Source organism: Ischnura elegans, chromosome 8 (genome assembly GCF_921293095.1).
Source record: "Ischnura elegans chromosome 8, ioIscEleg1.1, whole genome shotgun sequence".
Classification (NCBI taxonomy): Eukaryota; Metazoa; Arthropoda; class Insecta; order Odonata; family Coenagrionidae; genus Ischnura; species Ischnura elegans.
This window is the reverse complement of record NC_060253.1, coordinates 82,106,891-82,122,235: the sequence shown is the minus strand read 5'-3', so window position 1 is coordinate 82,122,235 and position 15,345 is coordinate 82,106,891. Positions and strand designations below refer to the sequence as shown.

The 15,345-nt window shown below is 38.6% G+C and overlaps 1 protein-coding gene across 2 annotated transcripts in view; it reads right to left on the bottom strand.

Annotated features, from left to right (window-relative positions):
- LOC124163280 (transmembrane protein 198) overlaps nt 1–15,345 on the bottom strand; it is a 190,101-nt gene that overhangs the window by 12,532 nt on the left and 162,224 nt on the right. For both annotated transcript variants that reach the window (XM_046540076.1, XM_046540075.1), the window contains exon 3: nt 1,153–1,263. In XM_046540076.1, coding sequence (XP_046396032.1) covers nt 1,153–1,263 — 111 coding nt within the window. The remainder of the gene's footprint in view (nt 1–1,152; nt 1,264–15,345) is intronic.

Sequence of the window (15,345 nt, the reverse complement as noted above, 5' to 3'; positions counted from 1 at the left end):
TCAGGTCTTCATTTATTTAAATCTATACCTTATTAGTAAATAAAAACATTTTTTAAGATTTGCATGCTTTGATGCTCTGTATACGAGTGAACCTTGAAAAGTTTTATTCTTTAATTTCCAATACCAAAAGTGTGTCAAATATGCCCTAAGTTTAGCACTAATTTGTATTTCAATTCGTTAAAGAAGGTAAATATGATGGAAAATATAACTACATAAATACTTTTGTGCCAAGTGGTAATCTCCAAAAATTTCAATTTCATTTAGTGTGTGTTTCGGCCCAATGGAAGCCTCCTCCCAGTGGTGTAGCCAGGAATTTCATTCGGGGGGGATCCAAAACCAGGGGAGAAAATTTTTGAAAAACAGGGTACTAAGTAATGGGTCTTTATCTAATTTTAACCCTTTTCATAATCAAAATAACGTCATTTATCAAAGAATTATTTTGTAAATTCATGATTTTTCAATATTTTGTTTTCTTTTATGAAGGAAAATAATTGTAATAATAATGCTTCAGGGGGGGGTGTGGACCCCCCGGGCCCCCACCCTAACTACGCCATTTCCTCCACCATATGTCTGCCACTGCTTCCACTTGTCCTTCAATAATAATTTTCATTCCATCCTCATGTCTTATAATGTGGTCATTCAAATTGTCCAGTCTCCCATCTAAGGTTTTCAAAAGACTTCTCTTCTCTCCTACTTTTTTTAGAACTTGTGCATTACTCACATTATCTATACATTATATCAGTGCTTAATTTCTAAAATTTTATGGACCAGAATGCATGCCAATACATTTCCAAATATTTGACCCGCCTTCTCCCCCTTAAAACTTTGGATTTAAAAAAATTTATAAAAAGAGTTACAATGAGGAATAATGTTTTACCAAACATAAAAAAGATGAAATTTTTGTAACAACCCAATTTTCCCTGATAGGCGACGGAATGCTGTTCCAATGCGTTCCAACAGTAAGTAAGTACCTCATTAAATCTTCATCATTCTTCAATAATACCACATTTCGAAAGCTTCCAAAATTGATTTCTCTGTCAGCTGTCCTAAATGATATTGGGTTTCAACATTAAATATAAAGTCTATGATATCATATGGCACTTGATGGACTAAAAAGTCTATGGCACTTGATCAAATAAAATATATTCTTACCGACATTCCCGTAGGCTGGAAGCAGCTTTTCTTGAAGACATATAAGATATACAATGATGGATCCAAAAATGAATCCTGTCAGGAACATAACAGCCTTGAAGCATCTGTAACCTGTGGATGATAAATAGAACAACGCAATGAGTACAGCACAATGTAGAGGGTAGTTTTATTCATGGAAATATACACATTATCAAGATAATTTGGTGAGAGTAAGCAGCTATCTTATGAGGGCTAATTTCTCACGATTGATTGATACCTAATTTGCTTGAATGATAAGTACATACAAGTATTGAAAACACGCACAAGAAATTTAATTCAAGAATTGTTGATAGGTTTACGGCCAAACTTAGTTAAAAATACTTTTATTACTATTAATCTGTGATGGCACGCAATCAAATAATTATAAACCATTATTTTTGTATTATTTTTATGCAAGTTCAAAAATATAATTTTACCTAAAATTTACTCTTGAATCACTTATAGTAATTTTCACATTTATTTTCTTGTAAAATAACTAAACTATTTTAAAAACTTAAAATTTTGAATTATATGAAAAATATTGTTGCCATCAACTTATTTTTAACCATTGTAGTATGTTTCATTATAAAATACTTTTTTCATATACTGTGTGCATATATCCCATACATTCACCATAGACCCTAAATGTTCCTACCTTTAGCACCATTTATAGCAGATAATTAAAAAATATCACTGCATAAGTTGACCTTGCGTACGTACTTGAATGTTAGAAGGTATCTTGCCACTTTGGCCAGCATATTCCCTGGGTTTATTCGATAGCTAGTTAATTTGATTACTTTTACTATTCATCAATGCATAACAGATCGTAGATAATTTTAATTTTGCGATAGAATATGGTGAAGATAGGACACATATATTTTTAAAGAAAACTGTATAAATTCAATTCCATTCATAAATTCCCATGATTTAGATTGGTGGACTTCATAGGGCTCCCCCCAAAGTTATTCCCGTTTGGAATAGGCAACCGTTCACACACGTTGATATTTTTCTTTATTTCTGCATTATATAGACCGATATAAAGCGTTTTCTCCGATCAATAGTAATCATGGTAATAATTATCGAGAAGAGTCACTATAACTGTCAGAGTCAGTTATAACTGACTGGCAGAAAATGGTGTTTTTGTCCAAATTTCAAGAAGAAATTATTTTAAAATTCAGATCAAAGATAGTATTAGATTTGGAAAAAATATTAAAGGATACAGATTGGCTGATTTCATAGAAGTCTGACGGCGTCACTTTTTGGAATTTTGATAGCTTCATTCTGACGAGAAAATAAAGACCTTCAGTAACTTATTTGTCATAAGCTACGTTGTCGAAACCTAGGTCAGGAAATAAACAATGAGGGTGAAATTGATTAAAAGTATCATTTTTCGTGAGAGTGACAAATGCCCAATATTTCCGAATACTGCTCTTTGCTTCTAGAAAAAAGTTGGAACGAGGTACATGAGTGCCCCTCCCACAACATTCATCCCCGTTCGCCAGATAGCCGATGGGTGACGCCAGTGCGCCGCCACTGTAGCGTGGCGGTGATCACGCGAAACAATAAAGAGCCCTCTACCTCCATCCTCTAGTAAGTCCCTCAATGAGCTTGTCCACCAATTTTTATAAATCATTAATTGCGATGGCGTGAGAAAGATAAAGAGACCCGTATGTTTCCGTTCTTCAATCCGGAGCCCACGTCTGGAGATATACGCGACGAAATATTTACGGACTTATCGCTTTCGCAGATAAGTTAATGACGTCACGGACTCTTGGCCCGCAACTTCTCCGCTACTCCTCGGTCTCGCGCACAGGTCTCTCGGTTCGTTATCGTTATCACTCTTGTGAGCGATTATTTCCCTCAAGGAGCGGTTCTTTCTGAACGCTTTTATGGGCCAAAACTCCAATGAGGTCACGAGCTCATGCAAAGCAGGCGGCAAATACAGCAATTTGTCATTTTTTTAAACTCTTAGTAAATAGCTGAACGAAGAAGACATAGTTTTATCCATAGCTTACCTTAATCTTTCATCTATCCTTCCATTGCGGGTTAAAATAATAGTGAATTGGATACGCGACTTTCAGGATGATCGTGAGGAAAAGTAGTTATTGACGGAATGTGCTCTGTTATTGTTTAAGTGACGTCAGATGTCCCACAAGGAAGCGTAATCGGCCCCCTTTGTGTATTAGAATATAAATGACCTTTGCTCTTGAGTTAGCAGTAAAGCACGTTTATTTTCTGACGACGTTGCCATATATCGCGAAATTAGTGGTCATAATTTCTTCTGAGTCGGTAATCAAGAAATTCAATCATTTATTAACTCGACAAATGGAAACTAACTTTAGAAGTTCTTCTGAGTCGGTTAAAATTCAATCATTTATTAACTCGACAAATGGAAACTAACTTTAGAAGCTTATACTTAGAAGACTAAAAAGAGATTTTTCTAGGCTATCGGTATCCACTTTACGAGATAACCTTACTTCTACAATGATTTTGTGGAGTAATTCAACACTCAAAACTTCTTGCGTAGGTCGTCCAACTATCCCCATGTACATTTGGTAGATGGTGATAATATAAAGGCGAAATATGAAGTGAAGTATCTCGGAAGAACGATAACTTCAAACCTATCGTCCTATAGTGGCGAAAACATACAAGAAATATTTGTGGCAGAGCCCTGAAGAAGATGGGATTCGTTACGCGTGTTGTGGGACGATTGGTGGATGAAAAACAAAAAGAGATGTGCTATTTCGCATTCGTCCGGCCACACCTTGAATATGCAGCGAACACATGGGATCTGGCTCAGATAGTCTTGTTCCGCGAGCTTAGTAAAATACGGAGGCAAGCTGCGCTGCCACGGAAAACTGATACGAGCGAACACAAAGCGTTGCATAGCTTTTAGACGAATTAAGATGGGAGCCGTTAAGAGACTCGGAGGCTATGTGCTATGGTTAGATTGCTTGAACTATTATACGAACATATTTGTTCCAGAGCGACATGGAGAACTTCATTTTAGAGACAGAAACGATTAATTGAGAGATATATTTTCCGAACGGATAGCTATAGGTATTAATTTTTCCACAGAACAATAAAGGACTTTAATAAATACTAGACAGAAGTTAGTAAGCGATTTTTTTTGACGGCTTGTGTCCCAACACCCTCTGCCACACGCCTTTTGTGGTGACTTGCGGGGTAGTATGTAGATATAGATACATCCGAATCTAGCTGCAAAGTATGATTTCGGATCTGTTGAGTTAACGAGCCCTTTGTTTGTCTGGGTGCGCTCAAGTGTATGCACTGCAAGGAAGTTTCTTTATTATTCCGCGTAGGTGGCTCTCGGCGAGACGAGGCTTAGGCGAAAGGGGTTGGGGGGGAGTAAACAGGGCGAGTGGTGGGGATGATCGGGATTGTGTGTGGGTCCTCTTCACGAAGTGTGCGTGTGTGTGTGCGAGATATCGATCTTCAACAGGTCGATGTGATGGCCCTGGGATAACGAGGCGGTAGTTTGCGAAATGGCCTCATGGAGGCAGCACCTACGCGATTCGCGCACCACAACGGCTACTTAGGGGCGGCATCTCTCCATTAGGCTGGAGAGAAAGAGAGAGCTGAGATTACTCCAATGGGAGTGCACCGTAGCTCCATTGGTCCAGCCGACTAGGGTGGAAAGGATGTCGAGTTGTTTAATCCCTGGCAATTTTCGCAAACAATATTTGTACAATAAATATCTACCACTTATTATTTAGTGAATGCATCGTTTAATGTATAAAATACACTCGCAATTTTCACCTTTTAACGTTCCTAACTTTTGGCTATCAAAACCCCATCGATCCATGTTTTAAAATCTCCCTTAGCTCTAACTATCTGACCTCCCAGTTATTCTACCTTATTTTCATCATCTTTTTTATTTCATTTTTATGCATCATTTCCTAATTTTAATAATATATTTGTTGATGAAGCGACTTTATAAAGCCTTTTTTTGTTTTTGGGATATTTACAATAAATAAATAAGTATACCAAAAAATTTAACCGCCCACGGTTTCAATAACTACTTCCGCCATCAAGGTGTATTTTACATTAAAACTCCACAGTATATGATATATCCAGGAATGAGGGTGTGGGGTAGGCCGGCCCTTATTTTTCAGAATTGAGAAAAGTTATGTTTTCCTAGTCTCAAAATGGTCCAAATGAGGTTCATATTCACGTGTAGATTCACGGGGTAGCGCCCTGGGGGGTGGATTGTATTACGACGGACGATATCCCGTAAACGCTTATAGATAGGTCAAAACAAGCAGAAAATCGGCCCTATAGGGCTTTACTTTTACGATTTACATAGAAACAGCACTTTTTCGGCCCCAAAAATCTCAATTGAGGGTACTCAGTACTTAGGGCCCTTGGGGCACGGGTTGCCGTTATTTTAAAGTAACCAAATTTTAACACGTGAATATGAACCTCATTTGGACCATTTTGAGACTAGGAAAACATAACTTTTCTCAATTCTGAAAAATAAGGGCCGGCCTAGTGTGGGGGTGCTATTTCGTAAGGGATTAGGGAAGTTAGGAGGAAGATAAAATAAATAAAAATATATTGGTGATGAAGATCAGACAGCATGGTCAGGGGATTATCGGATGGAAAGGAAACTAGTAATAAAAAAATGATCAAGCTTAAAAAATAACATCAATGAATGACTAAGCCAGGCTTTGAGCGATTTCCGAACGCTCGAAGAAATCCAATCGGCCTATCAGTGATAAAATGGTGTCAAACGGCAGCGTCAGCATGGCTTAAAAGATTAAAATAGAACTAGTGTCTCACACAAAGGGGCATATCGTCGTCTGAATTATTAAAAAAATATCTTTGCTCCGTTATAAACAATTAATAGGATATGGTACTTTTCCGCACAATTTATGTAGGAAAAAAAAACAATTTAAAAATAACGATTTCTGTACCTGAAGATGTCGTCTCTGCGACGAAACCGGTCGTCTTAAATAAATTGTGTGGAAAAGTACCATATCCTTTTAATTGTTTAAAATGGATTTTCACAAAGTTAAGCCTGAAACAATCGCGTTTTGCTCCGTTACTTTGTCTTTGAGCCGCCTGGCTATTTGACCAGTACAACAAGTAACACAGTCACCGCACAAAAATGTATACACTTCTCTCCTGTATATAGGGCCATACCGGTCTTTTGAATTGAATAAAATTCTTCCTCATCGTAAGAGTTCAGTGAATTCTGTAATTGCCTCGGGAGAACCCATCGTCCAAGATGACATGGCGTCGATGAGCATCGAGGTCACGTGACAATAGCACATTTCTGGGAGAATATTTCAACACCTACCTATCGAGGAATCCAAGTGGCTTCATTAGAGTTTTGTGGAAAAATTAGTTATTTTTTGGAGGGCTTCGGCGCCTAACAGCTTCTGAAACTTGAGCACGCCCTTGTAGATGCGAATAGTGTATTGATTGAGTTTATTCAACTTGTTCCGAATGATCTTAAGGATTTTTTTTAATGAGTAATATTTTAATGATGGCTGTCCTCAGGAATAACTTTTTATTTCCTCGTTCGGTTTTCGAAACGAAAACATCCTAAAAGGCAGGCAATTCTCCCAACATGCACCACGGCGTTGCATATACGGCAGGATATAGACAAGATTGGATTTCCTCGCGCAGCTACAAAACAGGTTTAGATTAAAATCCTAATCCTAATATTGGTTTACTGTAGCCCTATATCTCTAAATTTATAAATCCAGGTCCTTTGGTTCCTTGACGTTATTGTTCCTCGTGTCCTTTTTCTGTCCCAAATATTTATCTCTTGGCTGGCCTCGTGTACATATTGGTTTTCCAAGAGAGAGTTTGCGGAATCCCGAAAGCTGCAGTTTGGATACGCACCACCCAGGGCGCGGAAATATGTGATTGCCAAAACCGTAAAATGTAGGAAAGGGCTAAAAGCCCTAATTTTGCAAGCAGTTCTAATCATCATCGTCATCTCTTTATCTTCTTCGGTGGACTTTTCCTTCAATTTTTCCTGCCATTATATTCCTCACGCCATTCCTGTATCTTATAACATAACCTATACATCGGGTCCTTCTCTATCACACCGTTCTAACATGATATACCTATACTTAAAACTAACGCGATGAACCTAAGTATAAGTACAAGACGTTAGCACGGTATCTTTACTTCGGTACATTACGTTTCCCATCTTATACGTCCATTTGATCTTCAATACCTGCCACCAGCTTCAGGCTCAAAGGCTTCTGTTCCTTTCTGGATGATGAGACATGACCGCTTCATCATCATTAAAAAGGCTGATAATTCGTCCAAAATGCTACTACAAATAAAATTAATTTCCAGTAGACTAAAACGATGTCAACCGATACTGCGATATGTGTGTCAATGGGTACTATTTAGTAGATACGATATGAAAAACGTAGCAAGCTCTGTGGATTTTCTTGATTAACTGTATTATTGAATTGGTGAATATTATCGCAAAATATGGGGTGAGGGTAAATTTTCCCTAATTTTATTGACTATCTTAAATTATATTTCTCTCGATCCAATGTCTTTATTCCCACCTGGGATAAATTTTTATTTTCTCGCGATTAGCGTAGTTCTACTTTATTCTGATGCGAGTGCTAAACTCTAAGACCCCACACTCTCAAAATTGGTTCTTTGGATTGTAAAGAGTATGAAATAAAATCCGGAGAAGATTGAATTATATAGGAATCTTTAATATTTCATTCAGGGACGTATTTTCAATCATTGCCTCAAAGGAGCCGATTGCTTGCCTTTTTTTTACATTTTGTTACGTGCTTTTTATAACGGGGCACACAAGCAATGTGAGAGCGGAACTACGGACGGAATTTTCTTTTCTTTTCCGTCCTCATTCTCCGCATTTTACTGAATAATGAATTGAAGTGAAAAAGGGCGTGCTTAGCTTTTTCAATGGAGCAGTCGGCGGCCAGCGAGCTTTGAATCAGCGCTCAGCGATCCATTGATATCATCTCGAGAAAATTCTCATTCCCACAATACTACTCCTCTCATATTACACGCTTTTTCCTTCAAAAAACATTATGATATAATGAACTCCTTTCCCGGTAAAGTGTTTTCCATACGTTCACGAAATTGGCCTAAAAATTAAGCTGAGAAAAATACATCTTTTTTTTACGAATAATAGCGACATTATTTTATACTATTTTTTTTACCGACATTTCTCTTCTATTAAACCATATTCTTTCGCACTACCGCAAAGTTACCATCTTTAATGATTTTTTTTGACGGCGGGATTTAATTTATTTTAGAATTAATAATTGTCATTAATCCCTCTGAAAGAGTATTTGGAATTAAAAAAATATATCGTTCCACTCGAATACAAGGTAAATGGAAAAAGTGATAGAAATTCACGAGATTCGGACCTATTACATTGTATTTATTGCAATTCGTTCAGAACACATGGATCATTTAATGAATAATTTGCACAGCAATCGGCCGTCACTGGCAGTAACCACGACGTTTGTTCTCCGAAATGGTTTAAACCTCAGAGTAAACACAAACTAGAGCGTTTAATCAATATTGAAATGGTATAAACCCTGATGACTAGATTCTTGATGGGTCTGATTAAGACGATAGCGTTCGTTTGAATGTTTTTTTCCGATGAAAGATTTCATTTTTATTTATTTAAATGTCCACCAAGAAGTAAAATTATCAGGCTTTTAATATGACTCTTTTTAAAAGAACTTCCTTTGAGAACTACCGAAAAACCTAGAGCAATCTCGTACATGTTTACTCCAGAAGATTCAGCAAGCAGCATCCGCGGCGCGATCTGGTGGCCGGAGGCGCAACTGGGGGTCGACGCACGCCCTCCGATGCGCGTTTTTTTGTTTGCTCGATGGGATTCGAGGGAGGAGCACCATCGATTGAACAGTCGATTCACAGCGACGCGACGGCCGGCAGAGCGGCAACAATTTGGACTCCACACTGACGTTATTTCAGAAGCATAGCAGGGGTTCTGCCAACACGCAATATTCTGCAAACGACTAGGGGATTTTGACTCTTATATCGGCCGTGAATGCTTTAGTTTCTCTGTTCATGAAAGCCCGGGTTTGTTAAACAGATCTTTGAAATTGCAGTGCAAATCAAATTAACGCTGTTCAGAGTATAAAACTGATGTATGAATTATTACTCGCTAAGCGATTCAATTCGGAGTTGGTTTCGATAGGTGAGAGTTAAGTTTACCTCGGAATAAGAAACGGGCCAGCGACTGTCACTTATTCATGGTTGGGGGCTAATCCCTCTTCTTGAGCCCACTCACACTTACAGGATTTAGGCAAAATGTTTATTTCTCTCCTCCTCGCACCTAATCCCACCTCTATTTTTAATGACACGCGTGCTTTCTTACACCCGGCCCATTCTCTTCTTCTGCCGCTTGGCGTTCCCGTTTCCCTGTTTTTTTTTACCAGACTCGTTCTTCTACAGCTATTACTAGAGTTCTCCTTCCACCCCTGATTTTTCCGTATCTCTTTATTTGTAGGTTTTATCAGTCTCTCCTCTGTACGACTTGTTTCCCCCCCCACTTCCTCAAACTTGTCAAATCTTCCTTCCACGTGCTCTCGCTCATGATATAAATTACGTAAAGTTTAAATAAAAGTTTCTCACGATAGGCAGCACTTATTGAAGTGTCACTATTTCTTCACAAATATACCCGAATGTTGGTTTGTATTGGTGAGGATAGCGTTCACCACATACTAAGCCATGGATTTGTGAATTTTCACAAATTCAGGGTGTGTTATCAGTGTTTCCACAAAGGCAATCTCGCAATTCCAGGATTTTTGATTTGGGGTGCCGAAAGGTTTCAATGTGGATATGGATCTGAGACCCATCGGTCAGCAGTCAGGCACTCTAACTGCGTGGTCACCATCCTCCTCAGCATGGAATAAAATAACTTGAAACAATTTCTTTTAATGATTATAGTCAATGACTTGAAACTGGATTTCAGATGCAGTACAGCGCAAATAATAACGTGACGATCATGATACCACAATATACAATTTTCTCCAGTGTTCATCCTTTCCCACCAGCCATATTTCACAATCCCTTCACTTGTAGGTCCCTCACCAGTAGCGGATACAGAAAAAACTCGAGGGGGGGCGCAAAAAATATCTTGAGTTACCTTTACTTTTATCCTAATAAAAAATAATCAAGTCACGTGCAGAGTTTAAGAAAATTTTAGTTAAATTTATGACACACGTATACAAGACAATGCCATCTTATGTTATAAAAAAGTTATAATTGTGCTCCTGGAATGTTTGGCAATACGGGCGGGCCCGCAGAGGGGGGTTTTTAATTTATACGATTATTACGAGACGGGGGGTAATTAATACGATTTTTAATACGGTTATCATTACGTCCGTTTAATTTTGTGTATTAAGGAGCCCCAATAATTTAATTTAATATAAAAACTTTCATATCAAAGTAAAGAGATTATTTTCTTCATTAACTGTTGTATTTCGTTTTTAATCTCAAATATGAGAAGTCCTGTGAGACCATTGTTACCCCCCCTCCTCCAAAAAAATCCTCGATCCGCCCCTGAACTCAGACAGAATTTAAGCTATTACAAATAATGTAATAAGCCAATCAGCATTCTTCCAAACCTCAAAGGAAAATTCCAAAACCTCCATTCTTCCGGTGCTACCGCGTCTGGTTGTTTGTTGATGACAACAGTTTCGCTAGCACTGCTGCTGGCGTCTTCAGGTCGAAGATGCCGGTCCACCGAGCAGACTTTCTGATGCGCCGAAGGCGCATGAAAAATTGTCCCGGTAGCCAATGGCCACCACTACCAATGTATCCAAAAAATAATAAATATAAAAATGACGGATGTTTGCGTTGCTTGTGTAGTGTGATGTTTGTGAGAAGAGGAAGCTTAAAATCTAATTGATTGTTTGTAAAATTGCACGACTAAAACTAAAAACAATTAAAAACAAAACAATAGAGAAAAAAGTAACTTTCACAACAATATTTTTGTGTTTTAATTGCCAAAATGGCTTTTTAAATTTTTTTTGGTGTTTAGATTGAAGTCCTTTTCATTTTTCTATTCTGTAATTTCTTTGTGTGGATTTTCTAAGTTTTGTAGATTTTTTTTTTATTTTCTAACATATCTTATTGGTTTTTTTAAAGGATTTTAAATGTTTCTTATTAAAAAAACGTAACGCAAGAAGGAAAGACATCGGAAAGACTCATAGTCGAGTGATATGCTTAGGCAGTGTAAGTGTAGTTGGTAGATTTTCGTCGTAATTCCAGATATTGATAAGTAGTGTATTCTGTGTAGCTGTTAGTCGAGAGCCCATGCGTTTGGCTTGATTAGATAATGCCGGTCCACGATTTTTGTCCTCCTTATATAGGGGATCATTCCCGCCATTTGAGGCTGCTGCCTTCTCATTGGTCCTTTTGATTAGTCTCCTCCAATTGGCATCCAAGTGGTAGCCATCGTTTGGAACCTCGACACCGCGGAAACCGACGCAGTCACACTCAAAGGAAAATTGATAGGGAGAGAACACTTGGTTAAAGGTTTACTCAGGCTCCCTGCGCCCCCCATCTGCCTCTCACCAGGCGCAACAACATTCAAATCCCGGAATTAGATGAGAGTTTTCACAGACTGCCCAATCTCTGGTTGATTTCTTCGTGGTCAACCCCTTCAATATGTACTAGAAATAATTTCTTTGGAGCATTTCCTTTTATATTTGTGAACGGCTGATTCCCTAACACCCACCGCCATAGGCCTATTGAGACGGCTTGCGTGGCAGGTTGTAGATGTTAATGTTTGAGGGAAAATCGAATACCTATCATTATGGTATGGTATTTGGAGGAGGCGACCGACAGCTGAGGTCATTTGCGCCATGAGGGAAGGGTATGGAAGGAAGGGTGGAGAGAAACTTGGCATCGGCATTAGCCTGCTCTTGACGAAAGGCGCCAAAGGGACCACGGCTTAACGTCCCATCCGACGGACGGAGTGTTGCGCTTGAAACGTCCTCCACACAACACTCAAGCAGGGATCGGGCAGTCTCTGAAAATTCTCAGCCACTGCCGGGATTTGAACCCGAGCCCGCCGGGTGGGAAGCCAACACTCTAGCCACCACACCAACCCAAACCCCCACCTTTCCATATCCGTGAGATAAAATACTTATTATAGTTATTTTATCATTATGGTCAGGCTTGGACGTGTTGATTCCGTTGTCTCGCAGGTACTTGCGTGTCTGAAGCTCAGACTCTGTACCGGATGATGTTGAGCAGCATCTAAAGCTTTATTTTTTGCTTTTCATTCACACTCGAAATTTAATGAGTTTCGAATATTATTCTCTCCCTGTAACACAGAAATATGCTTGTTCCAAATTGTTCAATTAGCTTAAGCTATGCACGTAAACTTTGAGCCTCTAGCGGCTCCTAACCTGACGAGCAAAACTAAATAACGATGGCTGTTTGCTCGCAAAAGTTTCAGACGAATCACTCAGCTTTTCTATGTATTCTGTTACGTTTCCGGATTAAGTCTTTCTGCGCCGGAACCAATGCGCTTGCCGCGTATTCGGAGTTGGGCATGAAGAGTGTGAAGTGGTAATTTTCCAATTTTCTGCCACCTTTTCGTCCGAGAACTTTTACACGACACGCTTGACGAATCGTAACTTCTTACGGGCTCTTCCTTAAAAGTATTTCTCACATAAAATTACCGCGAAAGGATTGAAGCAATCGTAGCTCTAATTATTTGATTCAAGAAGTTTAAAACGAACAGCTCTCAAAGGTCTGGCTACACGGTACTTCAACATGTACGATTTAATGTCCGTTTGCGAGATTGATTTTCGTGGACAGAAATGGAACCAGTAAAAATGCATGAATCAAATTAGAACAGGTTCTATTTTCTGTTCATGCGTTAGCACAAGTTGGATGGTTACACGGAGCATTTTCGCGTTCATACATTCAGACATTAGCTCGTACGTGTTAATGTATCCCGTAACCAGGCCTTTAGAAAAGAAAACCGGACATGCAAAAGTGATTCGTCCTTCTAAGTGAGCTTGAGCTGTGGGGGAAGGCAGCTAGAGATGTATTGGATGAAAAAGAGAGGATGCGAATTAAGGACAAATCTCCATCGCCAGCGTCATCCTCAAAGGACATATACACCTCTAAATTAAAAATCAACAGATTTAGGCGTTACTTGGTGGAACGATAAGATATTCATGGTTAAATAAAAACACAGTACTATTCCACAACCTTATATTTTTGCAGTCTACTAGTTTCAACGTTTACAACGTCATTATCAAGACCGACGACCGAAGTCTAGATAATGACGTTGTAAACGTTGAAACTAGTAGACTGCAAAAATATAAGGTTGTGGAATAGTACTGTGTTTTTATTTAACCATGAATACCTCTAAATTAGTTCAAAATGGTAGATTCGCTACCAGGGCCGTATCCAGGATTTTGTTATCCAGGATAGGATAACCCGTAATACAAAACGAACGCAATGATAATGGGACCGTATTAAAAATCTTGCATATTTTATAAGGGTCTGGGGGCGGGGCACGTGCCCCCGTGTCCTGCTTATGCTCGCTACTGCGCGATTCAAAACCAATACTTCTCGTTTTTTTTATTAAAAATGTTTTACAATCAAAGACGATATCCACGAAAGTTTAAAAGCTAACCGCAAATGTCTCAAAGAGTATGAATTATGCCAACCTTCCAATTTTAATTTAGCATTCTTTCGAGGTATTCTACCCAACAGTAGCGCCATTTTCATGAAACTAAGACGATTTGAATTAAATTACTGAATTCATTTGCTGTACACTAAAACATTTATAACTAAAATTAATTGTTCACGATTTTTATGGTATCTTAAAAATTTTATCATTCTTCTCAGAACGGCGTTCGTGTTCTAGCATTAACTAACATATTCCTCATGCTTAGATAAGTATCCCCATATTAGTGTTGTAATTATGGAAATAAATGTAACTTGCGCATTTCACTTTATCTATTTTAAGATGAAAAAAAGTATAACAACCCCTATCGTGTAATAATTAAAACTCATGAAGTGCAAATCGAAAATTTTATTTCCATCATGAACAATTTTCACAAATTACCCCGAGTACCCCGGAAATCGTTATATTTATTTGTATTGTAGTTTAATTGGAGGGCTGAGAAACAATTTCTGTAAGTCATCTTTTGTTGATTTTGAGATATCCATGGCTACCGACTCCAAAATAGTCTATCTACCCATAAACACAATTTTATAAGAGATACTTACACTTGGAACCGCCAGGTAGGAGCACAGACTGGGAGCCCTCATTACAGTTCCATTGGTTCCAACTTTTTTGCGAATCATGGTGAAGTGACTTACACCATTGAGTATCCTAGCAGATGACACTGATTGCTGAATCACCAAATTACATAATGAAACCCAGTGGTGAAGTACTGTAAAATCTTTTGATGTGGTGAAACCGATGAAGATTAGGATTATAATCCTGAGAACAATGACCAACGGAAAGGTTAAATCATTGAAGAAAATTGGTTTTTGACTCACAGAAATATGTTTCTAAACCCTCAAATTACAGATACCGTAAGTTTAAACAAGAAACGGCCTACGAAATTGTTTAAAAATGAGGATTATAAAATGCGATATTCGGAGAATACATAGCGGCAAAGCCAATCTTTTTCTGGTGGTCAGTCGACGAATAACAAAAATGGAATATATATTTCGAAATTTTCGTATAAATGACACGCACTTGGTTTCTTTCACGAGCTTCCTTAATAAATCTCAATCGATCGCGCGCTGTGCCGGATGCTGTGTCGCCGCACCCTGATGGAAACAAGGGTGTAGACTGAGTCAGTGCGCCGGTGCGTCCCCCACCCCCTCTCGCCTCACCCATCCCCCCCCAACAATACCCCGTGAGAAGGGCCACTCCCTACGCAATCAATCCAACCCTCGGATGCCCTGTTGAATGGGACGATGCTCTACGTAAGGAATTCGTCCACTCCATAGGACGTCTTTCGGTGCTTCCACAACTAATTGCGGAGTTTTCAGGCACTTTTTCATTTTATTTATTTATTTAGCAAGTTGCACACATACAGCGTATTTGTCAGTTTACAGTGGCACAACACAAAACACATAAAAAGGTACAAACTCTAATATAATCTAAATCAATAATAATGC